Genomic DNA, 24,033 nt, shown 5'->3' on the forward strand with positions numbered 1-24,033 from the left:
AGCTCTCATGCCACTCTTAGTTGCTCTGGCTGGTACAGGGTTTGGATGTGATATCGGCAGGCTGGTGCATTTTTTTGTACCAGCACTACTGGCTTGTGAGTCATCGCAGATGTGCCTTATATGGCACACAGAGCAGCACAGGGAGGGCTGTGCTGGTTCATCCGCACCTTTGGATTGGGTCGTAAATACATTTCAAAAATCACAGTGATTGAAGTTGGGGCACATGTCTGAACATGTAAGAGCATATAATACAAGAAGAGCTTTGCTGGATCAGAGCTGACCAAAAGTTCATCTAGTCCAGAGTTCTCTTTTCAAAAATGGCCAGCATCATTTTCCTACCAAGCTTTGAACCAGAGACTGAAGACAAAGGCCTTTCCTTTTTATTCAATTATCTGTACAAGCCTTTAATAAGAAATGGTAAAATTATTCAGGAAGATATTGCAGGTCATTCAATTTATCTAACAGGTGCCTGGAATTTTCAAAAACATAAAAAATGCAAAGAATGAAATAGTAGCACAAGTTAAACCCAAGTGCAATCCGATGTCTTCCTGGAGGGTATGAGGGTAAATAGAATGCCAGATGCAGAGGAGTGGCAGTGAGATGCAAGTATCTCGTTGTCTTGTGCACTCCTTGAGGCATTTGGGGGGCCACTGAGAGATATAGGAAGCAGGACTAGATGGGCCCTGAGCCTGATCTAGCAGGGCTCTTCTTATGTTCTTATAATCAAACGAATGCTATGTTTTTAATATTTACCATCAATGAGTGTGCATTTCCAACTCTGAGCTATTTTTTTAGCTAATACTTTCTTCCCAGTACCCTTAAAATAAAAAAAAATGTTTAAAACTAGACAATTATTTAAAATTAGAACAATTTAGCTATGCATCAAATATAACAACAAAACACAATGGAGATGCTGAATTTCATTTCAATAGCAATTAGAAATACTTTTGCATTACTAGGTCTCATAAGGTCAGAAATCCTGACTATTGCCCCAATCTCTTATAGAATAAACCACCTGCTATTTTTGACAAACAAAAACTGTGTTCTGGTTTTCCTTGCTGACATTCAGAGCAAAATCATATTTGACACTTTCTGACTTGTTAGCTCTGGACAGCCAAAGCACTGAAAGCACCTTTCCATGTCATAACTTTCTATGCCATACATCTATTCACAAAGTTCCATTCTGAAAATAAAAAAGTAAATGTGTCCCACTAAGCCTGCAATCCTACATATACTTTTATAGTAGTATGCCTCATTAAAACCAAAGGGGCTTACTTCTGAGTGGACTTGCAAAGGATTGCACTGTGATAGCCCAATCTTTCCAGCAATGATACAGCTGTGCCAACAGAGTGCCTGCTGCATGATGAAGAGAGAGGGACAGTAACAGAGACCTCCACAGGGTAAGGTTTGTTTGTTCCCTTACCTTGGGGCTGCATTGCAGGTACATCAGCACTGGAAAACTGGTTACGATTGGGCTGTGAGCGAAATAGGTACTGATGCCTAAGAAGAAGGTACTGATGCCGTAAGAAGCTGAAACCCCAGGGAGTCTTACATCCTATCACTTGTTTGCCTAAGGGAGAGTCTAGTTGTACCTAAAACAGGAGCAACTCCACATTGCAGTCTTCTTTTGAAACTCCATGAACAGGGTTTCAAGAGGGGTTGGCAGATAAAACAAATTTCAAAATCTTGGCAGCAAGTGCAAAGTTGGGCTTGCTGGATCACATTTAGGGTGCAATCCTATGGACATTTACTTGAGAGAATTTGCCTAGCCCCAGGACTTAGAAGTACTGGAGCTTCAACCAGCCTGCTCTTAAATACAGTAAATGGAAATCAATCCCACAGAAGTGAATGTGACTTGCTTCCTAATGCCACTTAAGGCCACAATCTTAAAATATCCTTACTACTAAGTGAGTTCCATGTAATTCAGTTGAACATAACTTTGAATAAATAGGCTTCGATTTGCTTTGCAACAACAGGATATACAGCTAAGAATATAAATATACTTATATAGAGGAAATAAATTCTTTTCAAACTGTGGAAACTTGTTTCAAGTAAGCCTAAGGCTGGAATGCTCAATGTAGTTACTAGAGCTGGTCTACATTTTATCTGTTTGTTCGCATCTTTGGGAAGGGATCATAACATTGATAATGTACATGTAAAAGGGCCCAAGTTTAATCCCTGGCTTGTCCAAGTAGGGGCCCAGTCCTATACATCTTTCCAGAGCTGATGCAGCCACAATGCAGCACCAAGGTAAGGGACCAAACATTCCTTTATCTTGAGGAGGTCTCTGTGACTGTCCCCCTCTCCACAGCACACACTCTGTTGGTACAGTTGCTTCAGTGTTGGAAGATAGGATTGGGTCCTAAGACTGGAAAAGATCTAGCTGAAACCCAGGGTAGCTACTGCTGCCAGTCAGTATAAACAAAATTGGGCTAGATTAGTGATTTTCAACCACTGTGAATATAAGCACATAAGAAGAGCCCCTGCTGGATCAGGCCAAAAGCCCATCTAGTCCAGCTTCCTGTATCTCACAGGAAGCTCACCTGGCCCACCAAGTGTGTTGTGGCACACTGCCATGAATGGTCTGCAGGTGTTCCATGGGAGTTTGGGGGAGGGCCATATATTAGTTGGACATCAGGGAATCCTGTTCAGCAGTATGGTGTGCCTTGACAATTTTAATGCCTCCTCAGTGCGCTGTGAGATGAAAAAGATTGAAAATCACTGGGATAGATCATCTGATTGTATAAGGCAGCATCTTGTGATAGTACATACTTTCATCACATGGAAGAAGCTGGGAATGGCCTCCACACTGCCAACATAGCAGCTAGGTATTTGATGCAATGTTTTTGCCTGGCAGGAAGAATTTTGATGCTGTTTCCTCCTATTCCTGATGGCAGCTGGGTTGACACTCCAAATGATACAGAAGAACAGTGTGATGTACAGGTGGAACCTATTTATATGTGTTAGTTCCGTGACCAGGCACGATTAACAAAAACCTCGTTGTGCAAAATTCCATAGAGCTACGCAAATATGCTGCAGCCTGACCCTTGGGGATGGAAGGAAACTAAGGCAGCTGTTATCAATCCGCTCCACTCCTTCGTCTCCCGCTCCTCCCTCTTTCACAGGTGGGATGCTGAGCTTTTAAGAGTCCAGTCTGTGCATTTCTACTCAGAAGTAAGCCTCATTCTAGTCAATGGGGCTTACTCCAGGAAAGTGTGGATCGGATTGTAGCCTAAATCTCATGCTTTGCTTGCTGGGAAGGCTTGCTTGCTGGGCTGTTTCGTTTCCGTAGGCTGGAGCATGGAGAGCCTGCACCATCTGGGAGGGGGGAATTTGGCAAACACTCCCTGGGTTTTTTAAAGCAATCCCCTCTGTTGTTACCGCACCTGCCTGTGTGTGTGTGTGTTAGCTCGAGTGAGCACTTCACCTTGCTGCATGTGCTCTGGCTACAGAGGTTTCCCGCCCCCCCTTTCCCTCTTCGCTGGCTAAGGGGCTCCAAAAGTGTTACTGTTCCTTTGTAAGGCAAACCTCTTCCATGGCTCCAGGGCTATTTCCTTGCCTGGGTGAGGAGGAAACTTTTTGCAGTGTTTTGGGCTGCCTTGAAACTGATAGAGAAACCAGCAGCAGGGCAAAGGAGTGTGTGAATTTCAGTTTCCCCCACCCCATTCGCATTGAGACATTATACTACACTATACATGGAGTGATGTGACTGGCAGAGGGCCATTTCCAGCTTCCTTGGTGAAATGAAGGTAAACTATCACTAAGCAGGAGGAAAAGGTCATTATTAATTTTCTTTTTCATCAAATACATTGCAGAAAGGAAGGTGCTGGAATGCATGTAGTGCACTCTTCAAGGCACCTATGCATAAGAAGTCTTGCTTGCCAGCCCTATAGACAAGTATAAGAGGAAGTTTTCAAGTTACTAACTCTTAAGTTAAAGGCTGTCTAATGCAATTATTGAATAACTGTGTGGAAAATACTGTGATGGTTATACATTCTGACCAGGGAATAACTGCCCAGTCCAACCGAACTTTCCATCACTGATCCAGCTGTGCCAACAAGGCATACAATGCATTCTGTGGTGGAGGGGGCAGTCATGGAGACCTCCTCTAGTGAAGGGAAATATTTGTTCCCTGACCTCAGGGTGCATTGCAGTTGCACCAGCTCTGGAAAGTTGGATAGGACTGGGCTGTAAGTCTTATTGAATTGGTAGTGCAATTCTATAAGAGACTACTAAGTTCCATAGTGATTAATGGACTTACACCCAGATAGGTGAGTATATGGTTGCAGGCTGATGGGACAGTTATGAAAAAGACAAAAGGCATAGGGTTCAACTGTCAAGATGTAATCTTAAACACACTTACCTGTGAGTAAGTGCCATTAAATACATTGGGTCTTACATTTGAGAAGACATGCACAAGTTTGCATTGTCTGCAAATTAAACTGAGGAGCCAATTTTATAAAAACTAAAAAGTCTTACTGGTTTTCCAAGGATGAGGAAGCAAGTAGGCTTAGACATAAGGAAGACTCTGTCTTCTTCATCTTCATCATATATATCTACAAAAGGATAAGGCTGTTCCTCCTCTGGAGATGTCATCTTTAAGCCTATTTTAAGAAACAAAATTATGAAGATTTCTCTACAGCAGTGGTTCCCAAACCTTTTAGCATTGGGACTCACCTAAAAAAAAAAAGCTACTGCTCAAGCCTCTGTGGCTATAATGGAGATTGGGCAGCAGTGTCCCCTCCCCAGTAGCAGTTTGTAACCTTTGATGCACATAGCCTAATCTGTCTTGCCAGTCCTGCAGACCACCAAAAATTGAGTCACGACCCACAGTTTGGGAACCTCTGCACTGTCAGGATGTTTGATTTACTGACAGGCTTATCCTAAAAACAGCACTAAATTGCGAAGCCATGGCTGAACTCCATGTGCTGTTCTTAACACATCAGAAGTTATTACACCATTCTTTTAAACCGATGGTTCCCAACCTGTGGTCCGTGGACCACAAGTGTTCCATGAGATCCTAGAAACGGTCTGCAAGGTCTCAAAAAAAAAAAAAAATCACTTTCGATGACTTCCAGCATTTTGCCAAGCCGGTGCTCCCCCACAGACCCCCAGAGAGGGCAGAGAATGGATTGCTCACAGCAGCAACCCACAAATCTTTTCTATCAACAATAAAGCTAATAACTCTCCAATGAATCTTGTTCAATTATTACAAATTTAATTGCATTCTGTGTGTGGGGGCGGTTTGGGGTTTGCATGTGGTCCACGATGTAGCCCTATTTTTGCCTCAGTGGTCTGCAGGTTCCGAAAGGTTGGGAACCACAGTTTGAGAGCCCCACACTAGGCACATCTACTCAGAAGTAAGTCCCATTCTAGTCAATGGGGTTCACTCCCAGGAAAGTGTGGACAGGATTGCAGCCAGAGAGCCCAATCCTAGCCCCACTTTCCTGGGAGTGAGCCCCACTGACTAGAATGGGACTTACTTCTGAGTAGACGTGCCTAGGACGGGGCTCTGGAACTGGAGACCGCCTTGAGTGCAAAGCAGGTATGAAGAAATATACTGTCGCCAGCCCATGAGAGGGAACTAACCTGGATCAGGTCATCTTGAGTAGGCTGGAGGTGGGGAATGAGGGGAAGGCTGGTGGGGGGCAGCCCCCACTGGAGGTGCTGGCAGAGAAGCAAGCCGGGAGCACTTACTGCGTGGCAGCAGAGCCAAGCCGGGTCCAGCGGCGTCGCTAATGCAGCAGCCTCAGCTGAACTGGGGATGCGATACCCCCCTACACTGCAGTATCCCGTCGTGATTTGTGTCCCTCGTCACCTTGGTTACCGCCACCTGCCCCGCCCCGCCCGCTCCAGCCAATCAGCGTGCAGCCTTTCTGCGCGAGGCTGACTTTTTGAAAAGGAGATCGGTTTGAGCAGCGCTGCAGCTCCTTATGCCGGGGGGGGGGGGAGTTACTGCAAATGATGGCAGTGGAAATGCCCCCAACCCCGCTGTTCCAAACCACCGCTCTGCGCGCGGTGCAGCCTTAGAACACAGTCGTACGCTTGCTTGTTTGCTCAGAGGTAAGTCCCATTGCCCTCCATAGGGTTTACTCTCAGGAAAGCGAGCAGAGGGTTGCAGCCTCAAGCACGTCACTCGGAAGTAAGTCCAGAGCAGGAGAGGCTGCAATCACACGCACGCTTACCTGGGAGTAAGCCGCATGGGCTATAGTGGGTCTTACTTCTGAGTAGACAGGCGGAGGCTGTGCGCGTGCCTAGGATTCCACCCTTGACGGCGAGCGAAGCGCAGAGGCAGCGCCGTCCCTCGGAGAGGCAGCTGGAGAGAGCGGCTAATGAATGCGGGGTGGGCATCCCAGGCTGCCATCCTCTCCACACTTTCCTGGGAGTAAGCCCCATTGCACGCAACGGGACTTACTTCTGAGTAGACGTGCGGCTGCCAACGAGGGCGGAGACGGGCAACAGCCCCAAACCCAAGATGGCCGCCCGGGCGGCAAACGCAGTCACGTGACCGCGAGCGCCCTGTCGGCTGACTCCCGCGGCTGCTCAGAGTGGAGCCTGAGCGGCCTGCCTCTGGCCGGCCAAAGCTGAGCGAAAGGGGCGCCGGGAACCGTCTTCCCCTGAGAGCCCAGGCGCCCCGGCCTCCCTCAGAAGGGGGCGACCCCGGGGGGGCTGCGGCCGCCATGCCTGCGGCGGCTCCAATCATCAGCTCTGTGCAGAAGCTGGTGCTGTACGAGACTCGAGCTGTAAGTAGTCCCTCGTCCAGCGCAGCGCAGCGCAGCACAGCGCCGCTCCTTCCTTCCTTCCTTCCTCCCGCTGCCCGGCACTCAGCCCTGGGAAGCCGCTTGCTTCTTCCCCCTCGACGCAGCATGGCCGAGCAGAGCCCTCCGGGCGCTTACAGATCGATAGCCCTGTCCTATCCACACTTTCCAGGGAGTAAGCCCCATTGACTACAGTGGGGCTTACTTCTGAGTAGACATGCATTGGCTAGGGCTCTGAGGCTACAATCCGAGCCACACTTTCCTGGGAGTAAGCCCCATTGACTACAATGCGACTTATTTCTGAGTAGATACGCTTAGGTGGGCTCTTACTCCCAAGTACAGTATGTGTGTGTATAGGATCACACAGCCTAAAGCTCACTTTTGGAGTAAGTTCTGTTGAACACAGTGAGATTTCCATATGAATTAAACAATTTCTGCCCCATGTTGCAAGCAGGGACCAAATGTGTACACCTGTGGGCAAAAATGGGTTAATATACCTAGGAATGGGCTGAGAGATCGCCCACCCTAACTACTGTACTGTCAATTGCACCCGGATTGTTTCAAATTAAGATGTTACAGACTAAGAACAAAAGGTGGGCAAACATTTTGGCAGGAGGTTTGCATCATGTGTCTGGGGCCAGGGGAAAAAAGAATTAATGTACATTTCAAATTTGAATAAATTTACATAAATGAGTATATTAGACACAGAACTTATAGGAATGAATGAATTTTACTGACCTTATTTGTAATACACAGGAGAACTATATTACAGGCGTGCAGAACCACATGAGAACTATGGACTGTTTGCCACACACCTCTTGCACAGTTAAAACATACAGACCAAGGCAGAAACCCATGGAGACATAAGTTGTTCAGGGCCAATGGGGTGGGGGTGGGGGGTTGAAATAATGCCCAGGGAAAAGTTGAACACACATGGCCTATAAAAGACCTTGTCTAACTTGGCCCACAGCTAGCTTCTGGTGGTTGCAACAGGCAGTCACAGGCTCCAACAGTCTCTGATGGACAAGAGGCTCATTGGAATCTGGGAGCTCCCTGTGGGCCAGATTGGGGACCCTGAGGGTCCCTGAGGGCTGCAAATGACTAGAAGTACAGGGAGGCGCTTGCTCCTTCCTTCTGTCTACTACTTCCCTTCTGTCTACTCAGAAATAAGCCCCACAGTAAAAGGCATTTGTTCTTTTTTTCCCAATAGCCACCTATAATTTTATATCTGAGTACTGTACATGCTTAAGCATCACTTTTTGTCTATACTGGTCACAGACTGTTTTCTTTTGCCATGAGGTCATATGTTCTGGGGCTACAGTCTGTCTCACACATGTTGTTGCAAAAAGCATTTAGGGGAAATTGCATGTTGCCTGCCGAGTATTGTTGATTGAGCATTGGGAAAATGTGACCAATATAGGTAAACAGAGGTAAACCAACTAAATATAGGTAAACCAACTCCACTTCCTGAGTTGGTATGCCTCTGAATACCTGTTGCTCAGGATCAGTTTCATGTCCTGAAGTTTCCTTCATGACTGACTGTGTGGATATTTTGAACAATCTGGTTGGCCACTGTAGAAACTAAATAGAAGCTTGGTCTGATCCTATAAGATTCTTATGTTCCTGTATGACTTCTTACCTTAAAATACTTCCTTGAGGGAAGATTATTGAATTCCCTACAACTAAGTGTTTGCACCTGCTGTTTTTCTTGGCAACCACTGGTCAGTTCACAACATGTATGGATGGAATTATTGTTTAATGTTCTATTTCTTTTGCAAAGAAACTGAGTCCCATATTGCCTCCTTCTTTGACAGCATTTCTGCAGACTGGGGAGGCTCCAGTTTCATCCCTTAAATTAGCATTGTGCCTTTCCCAGTTAGCAGCCCATGAACTTCTCTAGCATCAAACAATTCATGAGCTAACACCTAACCTTTCACTTTATGCTATGGGCTCACAGCACTTTCCTATCCACATTTTCCTGGGAGTAAGCCCCATTGACTAATGGAACTTACTACTAAATAGACGCACATAAGATTGGGCTCTTAGGTGTCTCACGCATTAGGTGACTCAATGGTTGTCTGATTATGCTTGTCTATTGACTCTCTAAAGTCTGTTTTAAATTCAGAATTTAATTTTCTTAGAATAAATGGAAAGTCATAAGAACATAAGAACTTATGTTCATTTATTCAACATAAGAACAGCCCCACTGGATCAGGCCATAGGCCCATCTAGTCCAGCTTCCTGTATCTCACAGCGGCCCACCAAATGCCCCAGGGAGCACACCAGATAACAAGAGACCTCATCCTGGTGCCCTCCCTTGCATCTGGCATTCTGACATAACCCATTTCTAAAATCAGGAGGTTGTGCATACACATCATGGCTTGTACCCTGTAATGGATTTTTCCTCCAGAAACTTGTCCAATCCCCTTTTAAAGGCGTCTAGGCTAGACCAAAATTTTGACTGTGGGATTGCATTTATTTAATAGTGTTCTCTGTACTCAAAAACTCAGAGAGAACAAGCAGGTGTTGGGTTACTAACTTGTATTCATCCCATCCCTGCCCATTTTTCATGTCTTGTCTATAAAAAGTTAGTGTGTGCGCACACGCATGTGTTTAAATTACCCCTACTGCTAATAAAAGACTGGCTTAATTACTTTGATCTATGTAATTTTTCAGTCTTTCCTCCTACACTTCAGTAATAGACCAAGGTGACTTTGGGTACAAATAATTTCAAGAAATGTGTTTACAAAAGGAAATAGTGTTGGTAGTGGTTGGCTATTTTGGGCTTGCTTTGCATTTTATAATGTGACGCTTTGTTAAAGTAGCATGATTTAAATCCAGAATGTAAGAAGTACGTCTAGAGATGGGCTATGTCAGAGTGAAGGGGTGAAACAGCTGTTGGGGTTATTGCCAGGCTAGCTGTGGTTAAAAATTGTGTTCAAAAGAGGGAGACTTTTGTAATCGGAAGATCTTTAATGGTTTTCATGTAATAATAGATTGAATTTGTATGGGGCTCGCTTTGTCCAGAGATGAGAGACCTCTTCACTTCATCCCAATCGTGGGTGAAACTGCTCTCTCTGCAGGAAGAACTGAAAATTGCTTGCTTTGTAAAAGAGAGTCATTACTGCATGTTGAATGAAAGGAATTACTTTTCATCTAATTGGTGCTAATTTATGCTTTGCGCTTGCTGAAGTAGCATGCTACCAAACTTATATTTGAATTCAGTGGATCTTAGTTTTCTCATATTCCTTGGTAGAGTTCATTAATGCTCCTAGTCCTGTCTCGATTGTATTGAGTACTTTTATGAAACTGAAAGCAGATAGAACAAATGTCTTATTCAGAATTCTCCTCAGCTGGCTTTACAGCTGACTGGCAAAGGGAAGTCATAGTGTGTCTCCAGTTTCTCCTCAGCATCAAGGATGAGAGGAAGTTGCATTGTTTTATAGAAAGTAAATATTCGTAATCTAACTACTGATTAAACTTCAGAGCTCAACTCGTTAAAGAGCATAAAATTGGGAAATATGTAAGGTTAGTCAGGCGGGCACAGTGGATGATCCCCCTGATGGTATACAAGATGGTACTGGCAAGTGATGGATCCTTGTATCTATGTTGACTTGTCAGTTCCTGCCCCCCCCCCCCAAATGCTATACTACAGTGTCTCTCAAACTGTGGGTCAGGTCCCCATCTTCAGATGGGTCCCCATCCATTTCAGTATTTTATTTTTAATCTATTAGACTTGATGCAACCACGGTATATAATTGCATTTGGGGAAAGTTACAGACCTTTACTTTTAGCAGGCTACTGTGTATATGCTTTTAACAATGATTGTCAGTGGGACTTATTCCTGGGTAAGTGTGGGTAGGATTGCAGCCTAGGATTGTTAAAAATGTTCCTGCTTGATGATGTCACCTCCGATCATGACATCACTCCCAGTGGGTTCTGACAGATTCCCATTCTAAAAACTGCTAAAAGTTTGAGAATCACTGCTGTACTATCTCTCTCATATGTATATGGCCTATTGTGCACTACTTATAATACTTGAACTCAAAAAGGTATTTTGACCATGGTTCTTGATGGGGAAGTATAGTTTGTCCTTAAAAACAAGACTAGTGATTGAAGTTGGAGCCATATGCATTTTAAAATGCATGCTCTTCCTCTGAGGTTTGCCTCTTTTATCATGGATTTTATCACATTTTATCTTCAGACTACTTTTTTCTCCCCAGAGCTGTTCTGTTCGCAAAGATGCATAGAATCTGTGGTTATGGATTTCCATGTAAACATACATAGGCTCAGGCTACATGAGGGTTATGTGACTGCTTTTTGCATCAGAACCAGCATGGATAATTTGCAGAGCAATACGAGGACATAAACCCCACAAGACAAAGGTGCCAAGTAGAAGCATGTTTCTATCTCCAATATTTCAGTGATTTTTATTGCTTCATGGATTATAGTAGATTTAATACACAGCGATACAATCTCTAAATCTCTTATCATGAGCACTTCATTTTCTGCGAGAAGGGAGTGAACTTTTCCCTTCCAATCAGCTCAAATGGTTGTTTTATAAACTTTGATGAAGCAACAAATGTCCACTTTAGAGGAAAGAGACTTTTAAAAATACTTTAATCAAGTTTCAGCTCTTGTATACTTCTGGTGTTGGAAAACCAAGGCATAGAAACCCTTTGGCATTGGGAGGTATTGCACAGATGCACATTGGCTGCTCTTGGCTTCTTTCCCCATTTACGCTGCAGTGTTGTAGACCAGCTCTGTGTCTGCATCTCTCTTGTCTGTGAGGAGTGTCTCCTGACCCTCCAGAAAGCAGAGTCTTCTGCATTCACTGGTAGCTGGGTCTGTGAGTGCATGTGCAGAACATCTGTGGAACTCTAGTTGAGTCTAATTGTGTGGAACATTCTTAGGCAATTGTAAATTGTAATCTGGGTTGACCAAAGTGTTTCTTTTCAAATTGGTGAAATAGATACTGCAGTTGTAGTTTGCTCTTCATGAATAATAGACAGACTTGATATGCATGCTTAGACTTTATCAATGCTGAATTGTACCATGAAGATGTCTGGCAAATGCTGATGATAATGTTGACTGTAATCTTAGATGGAAGTACAAGAGGACATATTTAAGACATGTAGTGACCACTTTTTTTTCTTTTTCTATGATATCTGTATTTTTACCGACTCTACAGTGTGGCATTATAATGCCTTCTTTTTTATTTATCTCTTAATATGTTAGTATTTTTAAAGTGTGTGTTGCTCTACAGCAGGGGTGCCCAAACCCTGGCCCTGGGGCCACATGCGGCCCTCGAGGCCTCTCAATGCGGCCCTCAGGGAGCCCCCAGTTTCCAATGAGCCTCTGGCCCTCCAGAGATTTGTTGCAGCCGGCACTGGCCCAACACAACTGCTCTCAGCATGAAGGTAGCTGTTTGACCTTTTGCGTGAGCTGTGGGATGAGGGCTTCCTCCACTGCTTGCTGTTTCATGTCTGCAGTAGTGATGCAGTAGTGGCAGCAAAGGAAAGGCCAGCCTTGCTTTGTGCAAGGCCTTTTATAGGCCTTGAGCTATTGCAGTACCTTCATTCATTCATATAAGTTCATCTTTAATATATTCATTTATGTAAACTTATGTAAATTTATTCAAATTTTAAATGTAAATTAATTCTTTCTTTCCCCAGTCCCTGACGCAGTGTCAGAGAGATGATGTGGCCCTCCTGCCAAAAACTTTGGACACCCCTGCTCTACAGTATGAGTCATTAACAGAAGTAACGCTTCTGAACAGAGGAGAGTGTTGTGGATAAGACATATGCAAGCATTTGTGCATTGAGCAGTATATTGCACATTGTCTGAAAGGGTCTTCTGTAATGTTATAAAGAATCAGTGGAAAGTGACTTTCATGGCCTTTTCCCTTGGTCTCCTGTCACATAGTAACTATACTTGCTTGAGTAAAGATTAAGGCATTTCCTATAATCTATTTGAACTCCTAGGGCCTGTTTCACAGCTACCATAGGCAGTGGCTGTCAGCCATAGCTGCCACATGCTCTGGTTGTGTGTGGGAGTAAGTTGGTCTAAAATGACTTAGTAGATGAAATTTTCACATGCTCTGGCCTTTATTATTCAGAAGCTGCTGCTGACTGTTCAGCCCTCCGGAAGAGGTCAAATGATGGTGATTTGGGAGAGGTAGGCCACTTATGTTAAACTTGGATAAAGTTTTTGGAAAAAAGATTTTTCGGAGCAGCCTGGGGGTAATGATGATTTTCCTTATCAGGGAGGATGCAGCTAGTATGAAGTAAATATAGAATTTTGAAAGCTTTTGAGGTCACTTATATGACAGTGCAGAATTCAGCTTTGTCCATATTGCCTGTGACATCACACAGTGTGGGTGCAGATGGAAAGTGGGCAGTGCTGGCTTTAAATTATACTGATTCAGCCTTTGTTTGCTAAGGAATTAGCTCAATAATGGGAGTCACAATGTGTATGTTTGTTTCTGATTCAGGGTTGTATGTGGCCATAAAGATTAGCTTCTCTTGGAAGACGGTGTTGTTGTCCTTAGGAGATGGAAAAGAAGACTCTTTAAACAACAGAAGTCTGGAAACAATCCTGCAAATTCCTAAGAGTATAGCCACCACATTTACGTTATTTGATTATTTTTCTCTACGTAGTTAGTGCTACAGTCTTGCACACACTTACTTGGGAGTAAAGTCTGTGGAACTCCAAGGGACTTGCTTCCAGATAAATGTACATAGATTTGAGCTGTAAGTGTTATGATTGATGTGCACCCTGTTTCCATCAATGCTGGAAACGGTCAGCATTGATGAAAAGAATGAGTGAGGCCTACAATAAGCCAGTTCTGCGCTCTCTGTTCATGCTGTCAATTACCCTTGATATTGAAACTAGTTTTGTTTGTCTGTCTGTTGCATACTGTATACAGTACAACTGGCGGACAGTGGTTTTAAAGAGTTTTAAAATGGAAACAGAAATTTGATTCATGTTTATTTGTGTATCAAAAATGGGGAAAACTACACCAATGAAATGATTTCAATTTGAATTGATTTATCTTGCAATGCAATCCTAAACATGACTACTCAGAAGTAAGCCGCATTGAGTTTATGAGCTCGATATGATTACTAGCTCAATTGAGTTTACAAGCTCAGTCTAATATTGTAAATTGCCTTGGGCATCTGCACTGGCAGAGGAAAGGCGGGGTATAAATCTTTGAAATAAATAAATAAATAAATAAATAAATGGGTTAAGGCACTTGACTTTTGAGAAGGGGAAGCTGGGGGTTGAGTGGTGGAGGAAGGTTAAGGAAATCTCTGTTCCATGAATAGAATACCATTTGCTGTTGTCCAGCTCCAGCTGAATTTGCTTTAGCTTTTGCATTTTAAAACAGCAATTTGTAACTGCACATGTTTTCAGAGTACTTGGATAGGGAAAACATTTGTTTTGCATTTATGTGGTTTCTATCCTGGCTGCTAGTTAACTGGAACAAGTTGCTATATGGATCTTAATTTTTAATTTTAAAAGTTATTTTTCTTTTTTTAAAAAAAGCCACCATTCAAATACAAGGAGCGATGTGGAATATTCTCATTAAAATGCAGAGTAATTTCTTTTATAATTAAGATAGACAGGAAAATATTTAGTTATTTGTCCCACTGTATTGTAATGACTCAGAATGAGTTGCAAGGTATTTTAACATAATAATTTCTATAACTTGCTGCTTTTTCAATTATGTAGTTCCCCAGAGCAGCTTACAAAAAGATTAAAGCAACAGAAACACTGTAATGCAATAAGAGCAGCAGCAATTAACATGCACAAACACAACCTAGCAGGAAAACAATGAAAAACACTGGCTAATCAACAGAAACACCTTAGCAGACTAAAAATGTTGTTGGCTGCATTCTGGAAGAGCTAATGTGCAGATCTGGTGAATTTCGCTGAAGTGCAAGTTCCACAGCAGTGTTTGGTCCTAGTGTGTCAATGCCAAACCAGTTTGTGATCTATCCCCTGTGCTACTTTTGGCAATTACAATTAATATAGAGCAGGGGTGTCCAAAGTTTTTGGCAGGAGGGCCACATCATCTTTCTGACACTGTGTCGGGGGCCGGGGGGGGGGGAAAGAACTAATTTACATTTAAAATTTGAATAAATTTACATAAGTTTACATAAATGAATATATTAAAGATGAACTTATATGAATGAATGAAGGTCTTGCAATAGCTCAAGGCCAATAAAAGGCCTTGCACAAAGCAAGGCTGGCCTTTCCTTTGCTACTGCATCACAGGTGTGAAACAAAAAGCAGTGGTGGGAACCCTCATCCACAGCTCACGTGAGACGTGAAACAGTTGCCCTCACACTGAGAGCAGTTGTGTCGGGCCATTGTGGGCTCCAACAAATCTCCTGAGGGCCAGAGGCTCATTGGAGACTGGGGGCTCCCTGAGGGCCGCATTGAGAGGCCTCGAGGGCCGCAAGTGGCCCCGGGGCTGGGTTTGGGCACCCCGATATAAAGTACTAAAATAAACTAACTTTCAGCACAATCCTGTGCATCTCTGCTCAGAAATAAACCTAATTGAGTCTTATATTCACCTACTTGGGAATAAGCCGCATTGCACATACTTCTGAGCATGTGTGCATAGGATTGTGGTGTTACTTTCCTGACTTCTGTATGTGAAGACAACTGCTTCTCTGTGCAAAGTTTAATTTTTGTGGTGATCTTCTCCTGGAAAGAATATTGCAGGAGAAGTAAATACTGAATATAATGATATACTGAAATACTAATTTAGTATTTCAATAAACTTCATGTGAAGTAAACTACTTACTGTAGTTTCTGTTAGGTTCTGCTTATTAGATGAAAGACAAAAATTGCAGAGCTAGCTATCTTTTTATTCAGTTTAGGTGATTTTCTTTCGGAATTTGCAAATGGGAATAGAGGACCTATATAGGCCTTGGGGATGGATAAAGGATCTCCATTTACAGTTAGTCCCTGATTTAAGGACATCCAAGTTATGGACATCCTTAAGGTCATCTGTGTTGTGCTTTCATGTTGGTGCTGTCTGCCAGCTCTGATGTATTTGTGCACGCACACTAGCGCTGGTTTGTGAGGGGGCGAAAGACACTGCGTTTTGGAGACCCAGAAATGGTGGCTAAAGGAGAACCAACAGAGTACTTAATAGAACTCTACTTGTGTTCCTTTCCAATGAATACAAATGAAAATTGAAACTTCTTATAAAATGCAACTAATAAAAATGTAGCCACCCATCTAAGCTGCTCTGAGGCCCTTTTATACATTACGCATCAAAAAAGCTGGGTTCTCACAGAATGCACATTCACTAGGTAGTGAATCATCTATTTTATATGTAGTGACTTATTTATAGAAATACATATTTCTATACAGTCTTTCAACCACTACAGAAAGTTGTTCTCAATTTTGTTTATGTCAAATATGTTTTAACTTAAGAACGTTTCAGCTGAACTACAGGTCTCCAGAACCTAACTTATACTTAAATAGGGGACTACCTATAATATACCTAAAATCCTGAGCCTGGAGCAAGATGTTTTAATAGTTTAGTTTTGCTTTTAGAGACACATACAGCCCAATCCTACCTAAATTCCCCTGCACCAGTGTAGTGTTGCTAGCACGAGCTACACTGCATCACACAGGGGCAAGTCAGCTGCTGAACATCTCCCCAGGGTAAGGGGGCATTTGTCCCCTTGCCCAGGGTAAACCCCAGCAGTCACAGTTAGTCATCTTAGAGCCACACCAGCGATATTGCTGGAACAAGTCTGAGTTAATCCATGTTGACAGATCAGACCAGAGAAAGGGGATAAGATAGATGCATGCCAGTGCTGCCAATCCCACTCCCTCCTGGGCCTGCCCTTTTTGCATCCGTTCAACTCTTGTAGTGAAATTGTGGAAGATATCACCGAGGAGATAGGGTGTGGTGTCCACAGTGCCCCTTGCTCTAAGTAAATGTAGGGTTAAAGACCAGGTGGTAGCTGGAGGTGTGCTGCACAGCTGCAGCCACTAGAGGCTAAAGTGAATCTAGAAATATATAAACAGCACCTGGAGGAACTAGGGGGTGTGGGTTGTAGAAGGAGTGCAGGTTGGAGAGGAGAGTGACTGACTCTGGACTTCGGCGTGGCAACTCTGACTGATTGGACTGGCTTACCTGGAATCTGTAGACCGTGACTTGGCTCTGACTTTTGCTTGCTGCACTTGTGAGTTTAACAAGGGAAACTAATTAGCCTTAAGTGGGCACGAGGGCTAGTGAGGAGGAACTCTGGCAAGACACCCCTTCCCCACCTCCACCATCCATCCTCCTCCCCTGTGCTGCACCTGCTGCTCTGGGGATGTCCCTGCATGAGCCAATGCTAGCGGGAAAAGTCTGGCTTTCCCACCAGTGTATGCAGCCTTCCCGCTGTTACAAAGCATTTTTTCAGTGCTTTTGCAACAGCACAAAGGCCAGGTGTGCTGGTGGAGCATGTGCTCCCCTGGGCGTGCCACTTGGATAGGACTGGGGCTAATTTTGCAACTGGACTGATATGCCTGCAGTTATGTTAGCAATGACTATTAATTTTACAGTGTCTATTTTTTTTCCCCAGCGGTATTTTCTCGTTGGGAGCAATCATTCGGAAACTAAATATCGTGTCTTGAAAATTGATCGCACAGAACCGAAGGATTTGGTGGTTATTGATGATCGGGTGAGTACTTCACAGTTTGAGACATTTATGAAAAAATAAAGTGTTCAGAAAGTAATTAAATATTTCAGTATGATGAATTCAAATGAGTCAAGTATCTTTTCTCATAATAGGTTTCTTTCTAGAATATTCGTTTCTCTCATGCGATAGTGTCCCAGTAGATGAACTAAACTGTAGTAAATGATTTTTGATTTTTTTCTATAGCTGGAAATTACTCTTGAACATACAACATTTTAGAAAATTATTTCACGCAGAACAATTTTTGTGTATGTTTTTTACTTGGACCTCCTTCTACTGTGAGCATCTGAATTGAAGGTTGTGATCAAGAATTTCAAAAGATCATGTTTATCACCATAACCGTGTTTTGAGGAAGTGATTACACAGTGATGTAATTTGCTGACTATGTGGCTTTTTCTCGAATGCTTCTATGAGCAAGAACTGTAAAAGTCTAACTTTTTTTCCTGAAAACACATCACAGCCCATCACAACCCATAATTCTGAAGTGCCATTTTCCCCAGATATTTCAATTGTTCCAAAATACCCAAAGGGAAATAAAGTTTACATACAATATAATGGCAGCTAAAATCAAACAGTAAAAAAAACAACAGCAGCATTTGTATACTGCCTTTCTCACTGACTCACAACATATTGTGAGTGTCTTATAGACTCAAGGAGGTTCACATAGGCAGGCTAAACTCATTTTTGCAATTGAGTTTTTATAGTAATTGTTCTACAAGCAACTCCTTGAACCTTTCACTTCCAGATGGAATCCTTCACAATGTGGTCATCATGTCTAGCATCTAGGTATGACTTCCAAGCTTCCAGCAGGAGCAGCTTCAGGTCAATTAAGCTATTAATCATTCTTTCTTAGAAGCTGACTTTCCACACTCCTGCAGCATCATTTGCAAGTCCATCACCCTCTCTCAGTGAGGTCACAAGAGCGTCTCCTCCTGGCTCTGTTCTCTTAGGACAACTTTGTCAGCTTCAATCTCCCATCTAGAATTCAACCAGGACTGCTCCTGCTTAGCATTCTTCAGGCAGCCTTCAGCTTAACCACCAGACCAAATCCCTCACAGCAAGGAACATCACAAGCCAACAAGTGGCCGCCACCAAAGATCAACCTAAGAAGTAATGGGTTAGGTAGAGCCTTGTACAGTAACTTGAATGAGACCCTGTAAGCAGCCACAAGCTAATTTGCATAAGGTTTTGGCCAAGGAAAGGGACAAAGGCATGACTTTCAAGTTGGAATAATTTTTCTGAGGGCTCCAATTGCGGAAAGGGTGTTTATCTGAGTAATTTGGAAGGCTGTGGGATTTCCTGAACCTATCTGGTGTGGTTATAGATTTCTTTCCAATAAAATTGATTCAATTTCTAGAGAATTAGGATTATGTTTATCCAATAGTTCCCAAGGAAAAACTGAAGATCAACTGAGAAGCTTTTCAGTTTCACCTACAATTTTGCCTGAGTCCCACACTAAGCAGTTGTTGTGAACATTGTTACCATTAAGACCAAGACTTGGAACAACATATCATTTCCCTTTTTCTCTTTGACTTATGCAAGCTTAGTGTTGGTTATGGTGAAAATTATTTTCCTATTCTAAAAGTGATGTACAGCAATAAGAAAATACAATTTGGATTCATTTCCCTTCTTGATTTAGGGACCTGCTGCAAAGGCCCAAGTGTGTGGCTATATGTTAATATAAATACATTTATTGCAACTTATAACCACACCATTGTGTCTTTTAATATCTTATGTCTTTAGTCTTATGTCATAAGACATATCTTATGTCACTGGAATGAATTGTAAGAAAAATTCTTTTGGCTACTCTGTGTTAGAGTGAATTACATTTTATAATATTATTTCAATCTGAGTTTCATAGGAAGGGGTGTCTAGAGTATGAAGAAAATCCAAAACACTTTAAACTGGGGATTACATTTAATTCCCATTTTGAACCTAATTACTTTGCTTCTATTCCACTCCTAGCTTTTGAGTTAGGTGCACTTTAAAAGGTGTAGGAAAACGATTAGTAATAAATATATCCGTTTTTTACCAGGACATGGAAGAACCCATTCTGTAAAGGCTTATATATGCAACTATATTTTGTAATTTTTAAGGAATTCCCACATTCTCAGATGATGATTGTACATTTTTATGTTTAAGCATGTATATACCCAACAAGAGGTGAGAGAACTGCTTGGCCGCTTAGATCTGGGAAACAGGACAAAAATTGGACAGAAGGGTTCCTCTGGATTATCCCGTGCTGTCTCTGCTTTTGGTATAGTGGGTAAGACATGTCTCTTATTCAGTGATTGCTTTTGCAAGATCAGATATGTTACATAAAATAGAATATTATCAAGATAACACTGATAGAGCTTACTTATGAAATTTTTTTTGAAACCCAGCAACCCCACTTCCCTGTGAAATGTAAATGAAAGGATACTTTGGTAATTTGAAGCAGTACGTCATAATTTACAGCCAGTCTTGATGTTAAGAACATTAGAACTAAGTATGAGTGGTCCGGGGAGGGGGGAAGCTAAGTAATGTTTTTAAAAAATGGAAGGTTGGGTAGACTCACCTACTTCATTCATTTTTGAAATTATTCTGCTGGCACTGTAAGCAGTGGAGGTCATCTTAGCAACTTGCCCCAAATGATCCAGATGCAGTACCACTTCTGGGCATTCTGTGGAGAAAATGACAGCTGCCACAAAAAGGATGGTGGTCATTTTTTTGGGTGGGGGGGGCACCATTATTTCCCTAGAATGTCCTGGAATTATGCTGCTTTTGGAGGAGAGGAAATGGCAGCTGCCGTTCATTTCAGCTAGCTTAACTGAATCCTTTGCTTTATTGTGATGATGAAGTTTCAGAAAGCAGCCATTAGGAATAGACATGGCCCTTGTATAAGCAGAAAGTAACTACAGAACTAGAGTGAATATATATTGGCAACCTTCAGTCTCGAAAGACTATGGTATCGCGCTCTGAAAGGTGGTTCTGGCACAGCGTCTAGTGTGGCTGAAAAGGCCAATCCGGGAGTGACAATCCCTTCCACACCAGGAGCAAGTGCAGTCTGTCCCTGGTCTGTCTCCCTGGCTATGGGCCTTCCTTCTTTGCCTCAGACTGTTGGCCAAGTGTCTCTTCAAACTGGGAAAGGCCATGCTGCACAGCCTGCCTCCAAGCAGGCCGCTCAGAGGCCAGGGTTTCCCACTTGTTGAGGTCCAGTCCTAAGGCCTTCAGATCCCTCTTGCAGATGTCCTTGTATCACAGCTGTGGTCTACCTGTAGGGCGCTTTCCTTGCACGAGTTCTCCATAGAGGAGATCCTTTGGAATCCGGCCATCATCCATTCTCATGACATGACCGAGCCAACGCAGGCGTCTCTGTTTCAGTAGTGCATACATGCTAGGGATTCCAGCACGTTCCAGGACTGTGTTGTTAGGAACTTTGTCCTGCCAGGTGATGCCAAGGCTGCGTCGGAGGCAGCGCATGTGGAAAGCGTTCAGTTTCCTCTCCTGTTGTGAGCGAAGAGTCCATGACTCGCTGCAGTACAGAAGTGTACTCGGGACGCAAGCTCTGTAGACCTGAATCTTGGTATGTTCCGTCAGCTTCTTGTTGGACCAGACTCTCTTTGTGAGTCTGGAAAACGTGGTAGCTGCTTTACCGACGTGTTTGTTTAGCTCGGTATCGAGAGAAAGAGTGTCGGAGATTGTTGAGCCAAGGTACACAAAGTCCAAAGTCCAGCTGAAATGTCTGCGTGACTTCCTCTTTGCCGACGATGCAGCTGTCACTACCCACTCTGCCAAAGATCTCCAGCAGCTCATGGATCGTTTTAGCAAGGCCTGCCAAGAGTGAATATAACACTCCAGCAAGACATGCCTAATGGGATACGATTCTACAGATTCACTGCTAAAGAAGATGTTTAGTTTTTGATTTTGTTTATTTAAAAAATATATCCCACCCTTTTAGTATAAAGATTTTCAAGGCAGTAATAGTGAAAGTTTGAAAAAATAGCAACTACAATGAAATAGTAGCAGTAACAGCAGCAAGGTAGACATGAAATATTGAATATTTTCATGATCAAATGCAGTACTTTAAAGCTGACAAAATAGGCAAAAGCCAAGTGTCCTTTTGGAATGTATTCCATTTGACTGAAAAGGCCCTGTTTCTTGTTGTCATCCACTGACAGCCCAATCTTATGCACGTCCACTTGGAAGTAAGTCCCATTATAGTCAGTGAGGCTTACTCTCAGTTAAGTGTGCATCGGATTGTAGCCTTAGCCTTTGAAGGCAGTGGATCCAGAGGGCAACCACAACTAATGAAGATCTTAAAAAGTAGGCAGGTTCATATGGGAGCAGATAGTTTTAGTGCTTGGTGCTGATTTGGCACACACAAATCCTCAGTTTTCAGTTTCAATGTTGAAAGAATTTCAGATTGCCATAAACAACCTGAAGGTATAGTCTAGCTATAGTCTTTTCTTCTGCTGTTAGGCAGGGATTCCATATCCTGTGGAGACGTAAAGTTTTTTTTGAAGTGGAAGCTAATCAAGGCAAAGAGTAGGAAAACAATCACTGCCCAGTAAGTTACATGGCAGTATATGATATTGATAAAGGAGTATTTGGGTTTCCTTAGTTTATCCTGATTTCTGACTTGATGAAATATGCCTTTAGAATCTAATAAATTATTTTGCACTGCAAAAAGTCAGAGTAAGCAACTGTTTTGAAACACACTTTTTCATTTGAATTCATTAAAAATGTAGTATATAATTTAATACACACTACTTTAAAAAAGAATTCTGTAAAATAAAGGAAATAATTTGTGACTGATGCCCTTTTTCATCTTTGAAACTGGGGGATGTATTAACAGTTGTAAAACCTTGAAAGAGGTTGTGCTTGCTTTAGCCCTCTAGCAGTATATTGAGTAGAAAACAGATATAAATAATAAGTGAAGTAATTTATTTTGTTTCCCATAGGTTTTGTCAGATTTCTAGAAGGTTACTACATTGTGTTAATTACAAAGAGGAGAAAGATGGCAGATATTGGAGGACATGCGATATATAAAATAGAAGATACAAGCATGATCTACATTCCAAATGACTCCGTACGAGTGACTCATCCTGATGAAGCAAGGTAAAGGATTCTTTTCAGTATTTTTTTTTAATTACTGTGGGCCCAATCCTATGCAGTGCATGTTGGCTCACTGCCAATGTGGAGTGCTGGTGCTAGCTCAGTGCTGGCTGGCACTGGGCTAGCACAGGTGGAGCACTGTGTTACGCAGGCAGCAGAGAAGTAGATAGGGCTGTGGGGGGAGGTGGGGCGGAGAGGTTCTGGGGTGGGGGGAGGTGGAGGAGGACTGGGAGGAGGCATGCCGGGGGAGGGAGTGGGATGGGAGGAAGGTGGGACTGGTGGAACTTTGCTCCACCAGATCCTGAGCCTCCGTGTGAGGCCACCTGCCTGACACAAAGACTCTTAATTCTTTGCTGACCCTTGGGTCACTGTAGAATCAAATAGCCCCATTGCAGGGCTACTCGCCTTATCTGGAGGAGCCTCCAGCGCTGCCCACTGAGCACGCAACATGCAGTGACAATCATTTTTGGTGCTGCTGCAGCCCCGCACGCCAGGCAACTCAGGATTGGGCTGCTCTTCATCAACTGCCAAAGCCCTTCACAGATCATTGGAGAGGCTCTTTCAGTTGATTGGCATTTTGTCCACCTGCGGTTCCTGCCTCCCTTCCTCTGAAAGAGCCTGGAATCTGTACTATGTAATTAATTGCTTTGCACATGGTTTTATTTTTGTATGAGGAGATAATTTTTCAGTTCATAAGCCAATGTTAATATAATTCAAACAAAGTGAGATCAGATGAGAACAGCTATCAAACAAAAACTTCAGCATTTTTCTGTGGTCACAACAGTATTTTTTGGTGGTGGTGGTAAAGGGACAAGCGTGCCAAAGACAAACAAACTTGCTGTATAATGATATTACTTGACTAACTTTTGTTTCCTCGCTTAGATATCTTCGAATTTTTCAGAACGTGGACCTGTCTAGTAACTTTTATTTTAGGTATGTATTTAATTTTGAAATCATTGGGATATTTCCCAGGTGGTTTCAGTTAGGCTTTAAGCAATGAGAGATCAGGAACTGTCACAGTTCCCCTGTAAAACAGCAGTCTCTTAAATTGGAGTCCACTGCCTGGTGGAAAAGGTATCTCTGGTGCAACTGGCGCTTACCGTTCTTCCAGGGAGCCTTCCTTCCCTACTGCTGATCTCCCCCAACCTGACCCTGGCCGTCTTCATCTGCCCAGAAATCCTGGCAAAGTGGCTGCTGGGGCAACAGAACCTGGAAGAGGCAAACCAGAGCGCAGTTTGGAGGAGTTTGTCAGTGAGGAAGGAAGGCTCCCTGTGGAGCAGTAAGGGGAGGGAAGAGGTGGGGCACTGATCCACAGGCTGAAATCTGGAGAGCCCTGTTCTAAAATACCAAAGCACTGTTTATTGGAACCCCACTGTCAAGTTTGGGTATAATAGTTTAGATAGCATCCAAAGAAACAAAAATATGACACCAATTTTGTGTCAACTGCATTTCCTGACATTTTGTTT

General features: G+C 43.0%; 2 protein-coding genes across 2 annotated transcripts in view; one reads left to right on the forward strand and one right to left on the reverse strand.

Moving 5' to 3' along the window:
- AK9 (adenylate kinase 9) overlaps positions 1-6,480 on the reverse strand; it is an 88,100-nt gene extending 81,620 nt beyond the window's left edge. Inside the window, exons 1-3 of the mRNA XM_066613332.1 lie at positions 6,416-6,480; positions 4,480-4,604; positions 754-817 (exon numbers count right to left, since the gene is read on the reverse strand). Coding sequence (XP_066469429.1) covers positions 754-817; positions 4,480-4,596 — 181 coding nt within the window. The 5' untranslated portion in view covers positions 4,597-4,604; positions 6,416-6,480. The remainder of the gene's footprint in view (positions 1-753; positions 818-4,479; positions 4,605-6,415) is intronic.
- Positions 6,481-6,563: 83 nt separating this feature from the next.
- The window catches only part of FIG4 (FIG4 phosphoinositide 5-phosphatase), an 83,327-nt gene continuing 65,857 nt past the window's right edge, over positions 6,564-24,033 (forward strand). Inside the window, exons 1-5 of the mRNA XM_066613353.1 lie at positions 6,564-6,743; positions 17,357-17,455; positions 19,613-19,736; positions 22,414-22,570; positions 23,450-23,500. Of these exons, the coding sequence (XP_066469450.1) occupies positions 6,681-6,743; positions 17,357-17,455; positions 19,613-19,736; positions 22,414-22,570; positions 23,450-23,500 (494 nt within the window). The 5' untranslated portion in view covers positions 6,564-6,680. The remainder of the gene's footprint in view (positions 6,744-17,356; positions 17,456-19,612; positions 19,737-22,413; positions 22,571-23,449; positions 23,501-24,033) is intronic.

This window comes from Tiliqua scincoides, chromosome 1 (genome assembly GCF_035046505.1).
Source record: "Tiliqua scincoides isolate rTilSci1 chromosome 1, rTilSci1.hap2, whole genome shotgun sequence".
NCBI lineage: Eukaryota > Metazoa > Chordata > Lepidosauria > Squamata > Scincidae > Tiliqua > Tiliqua scincoides.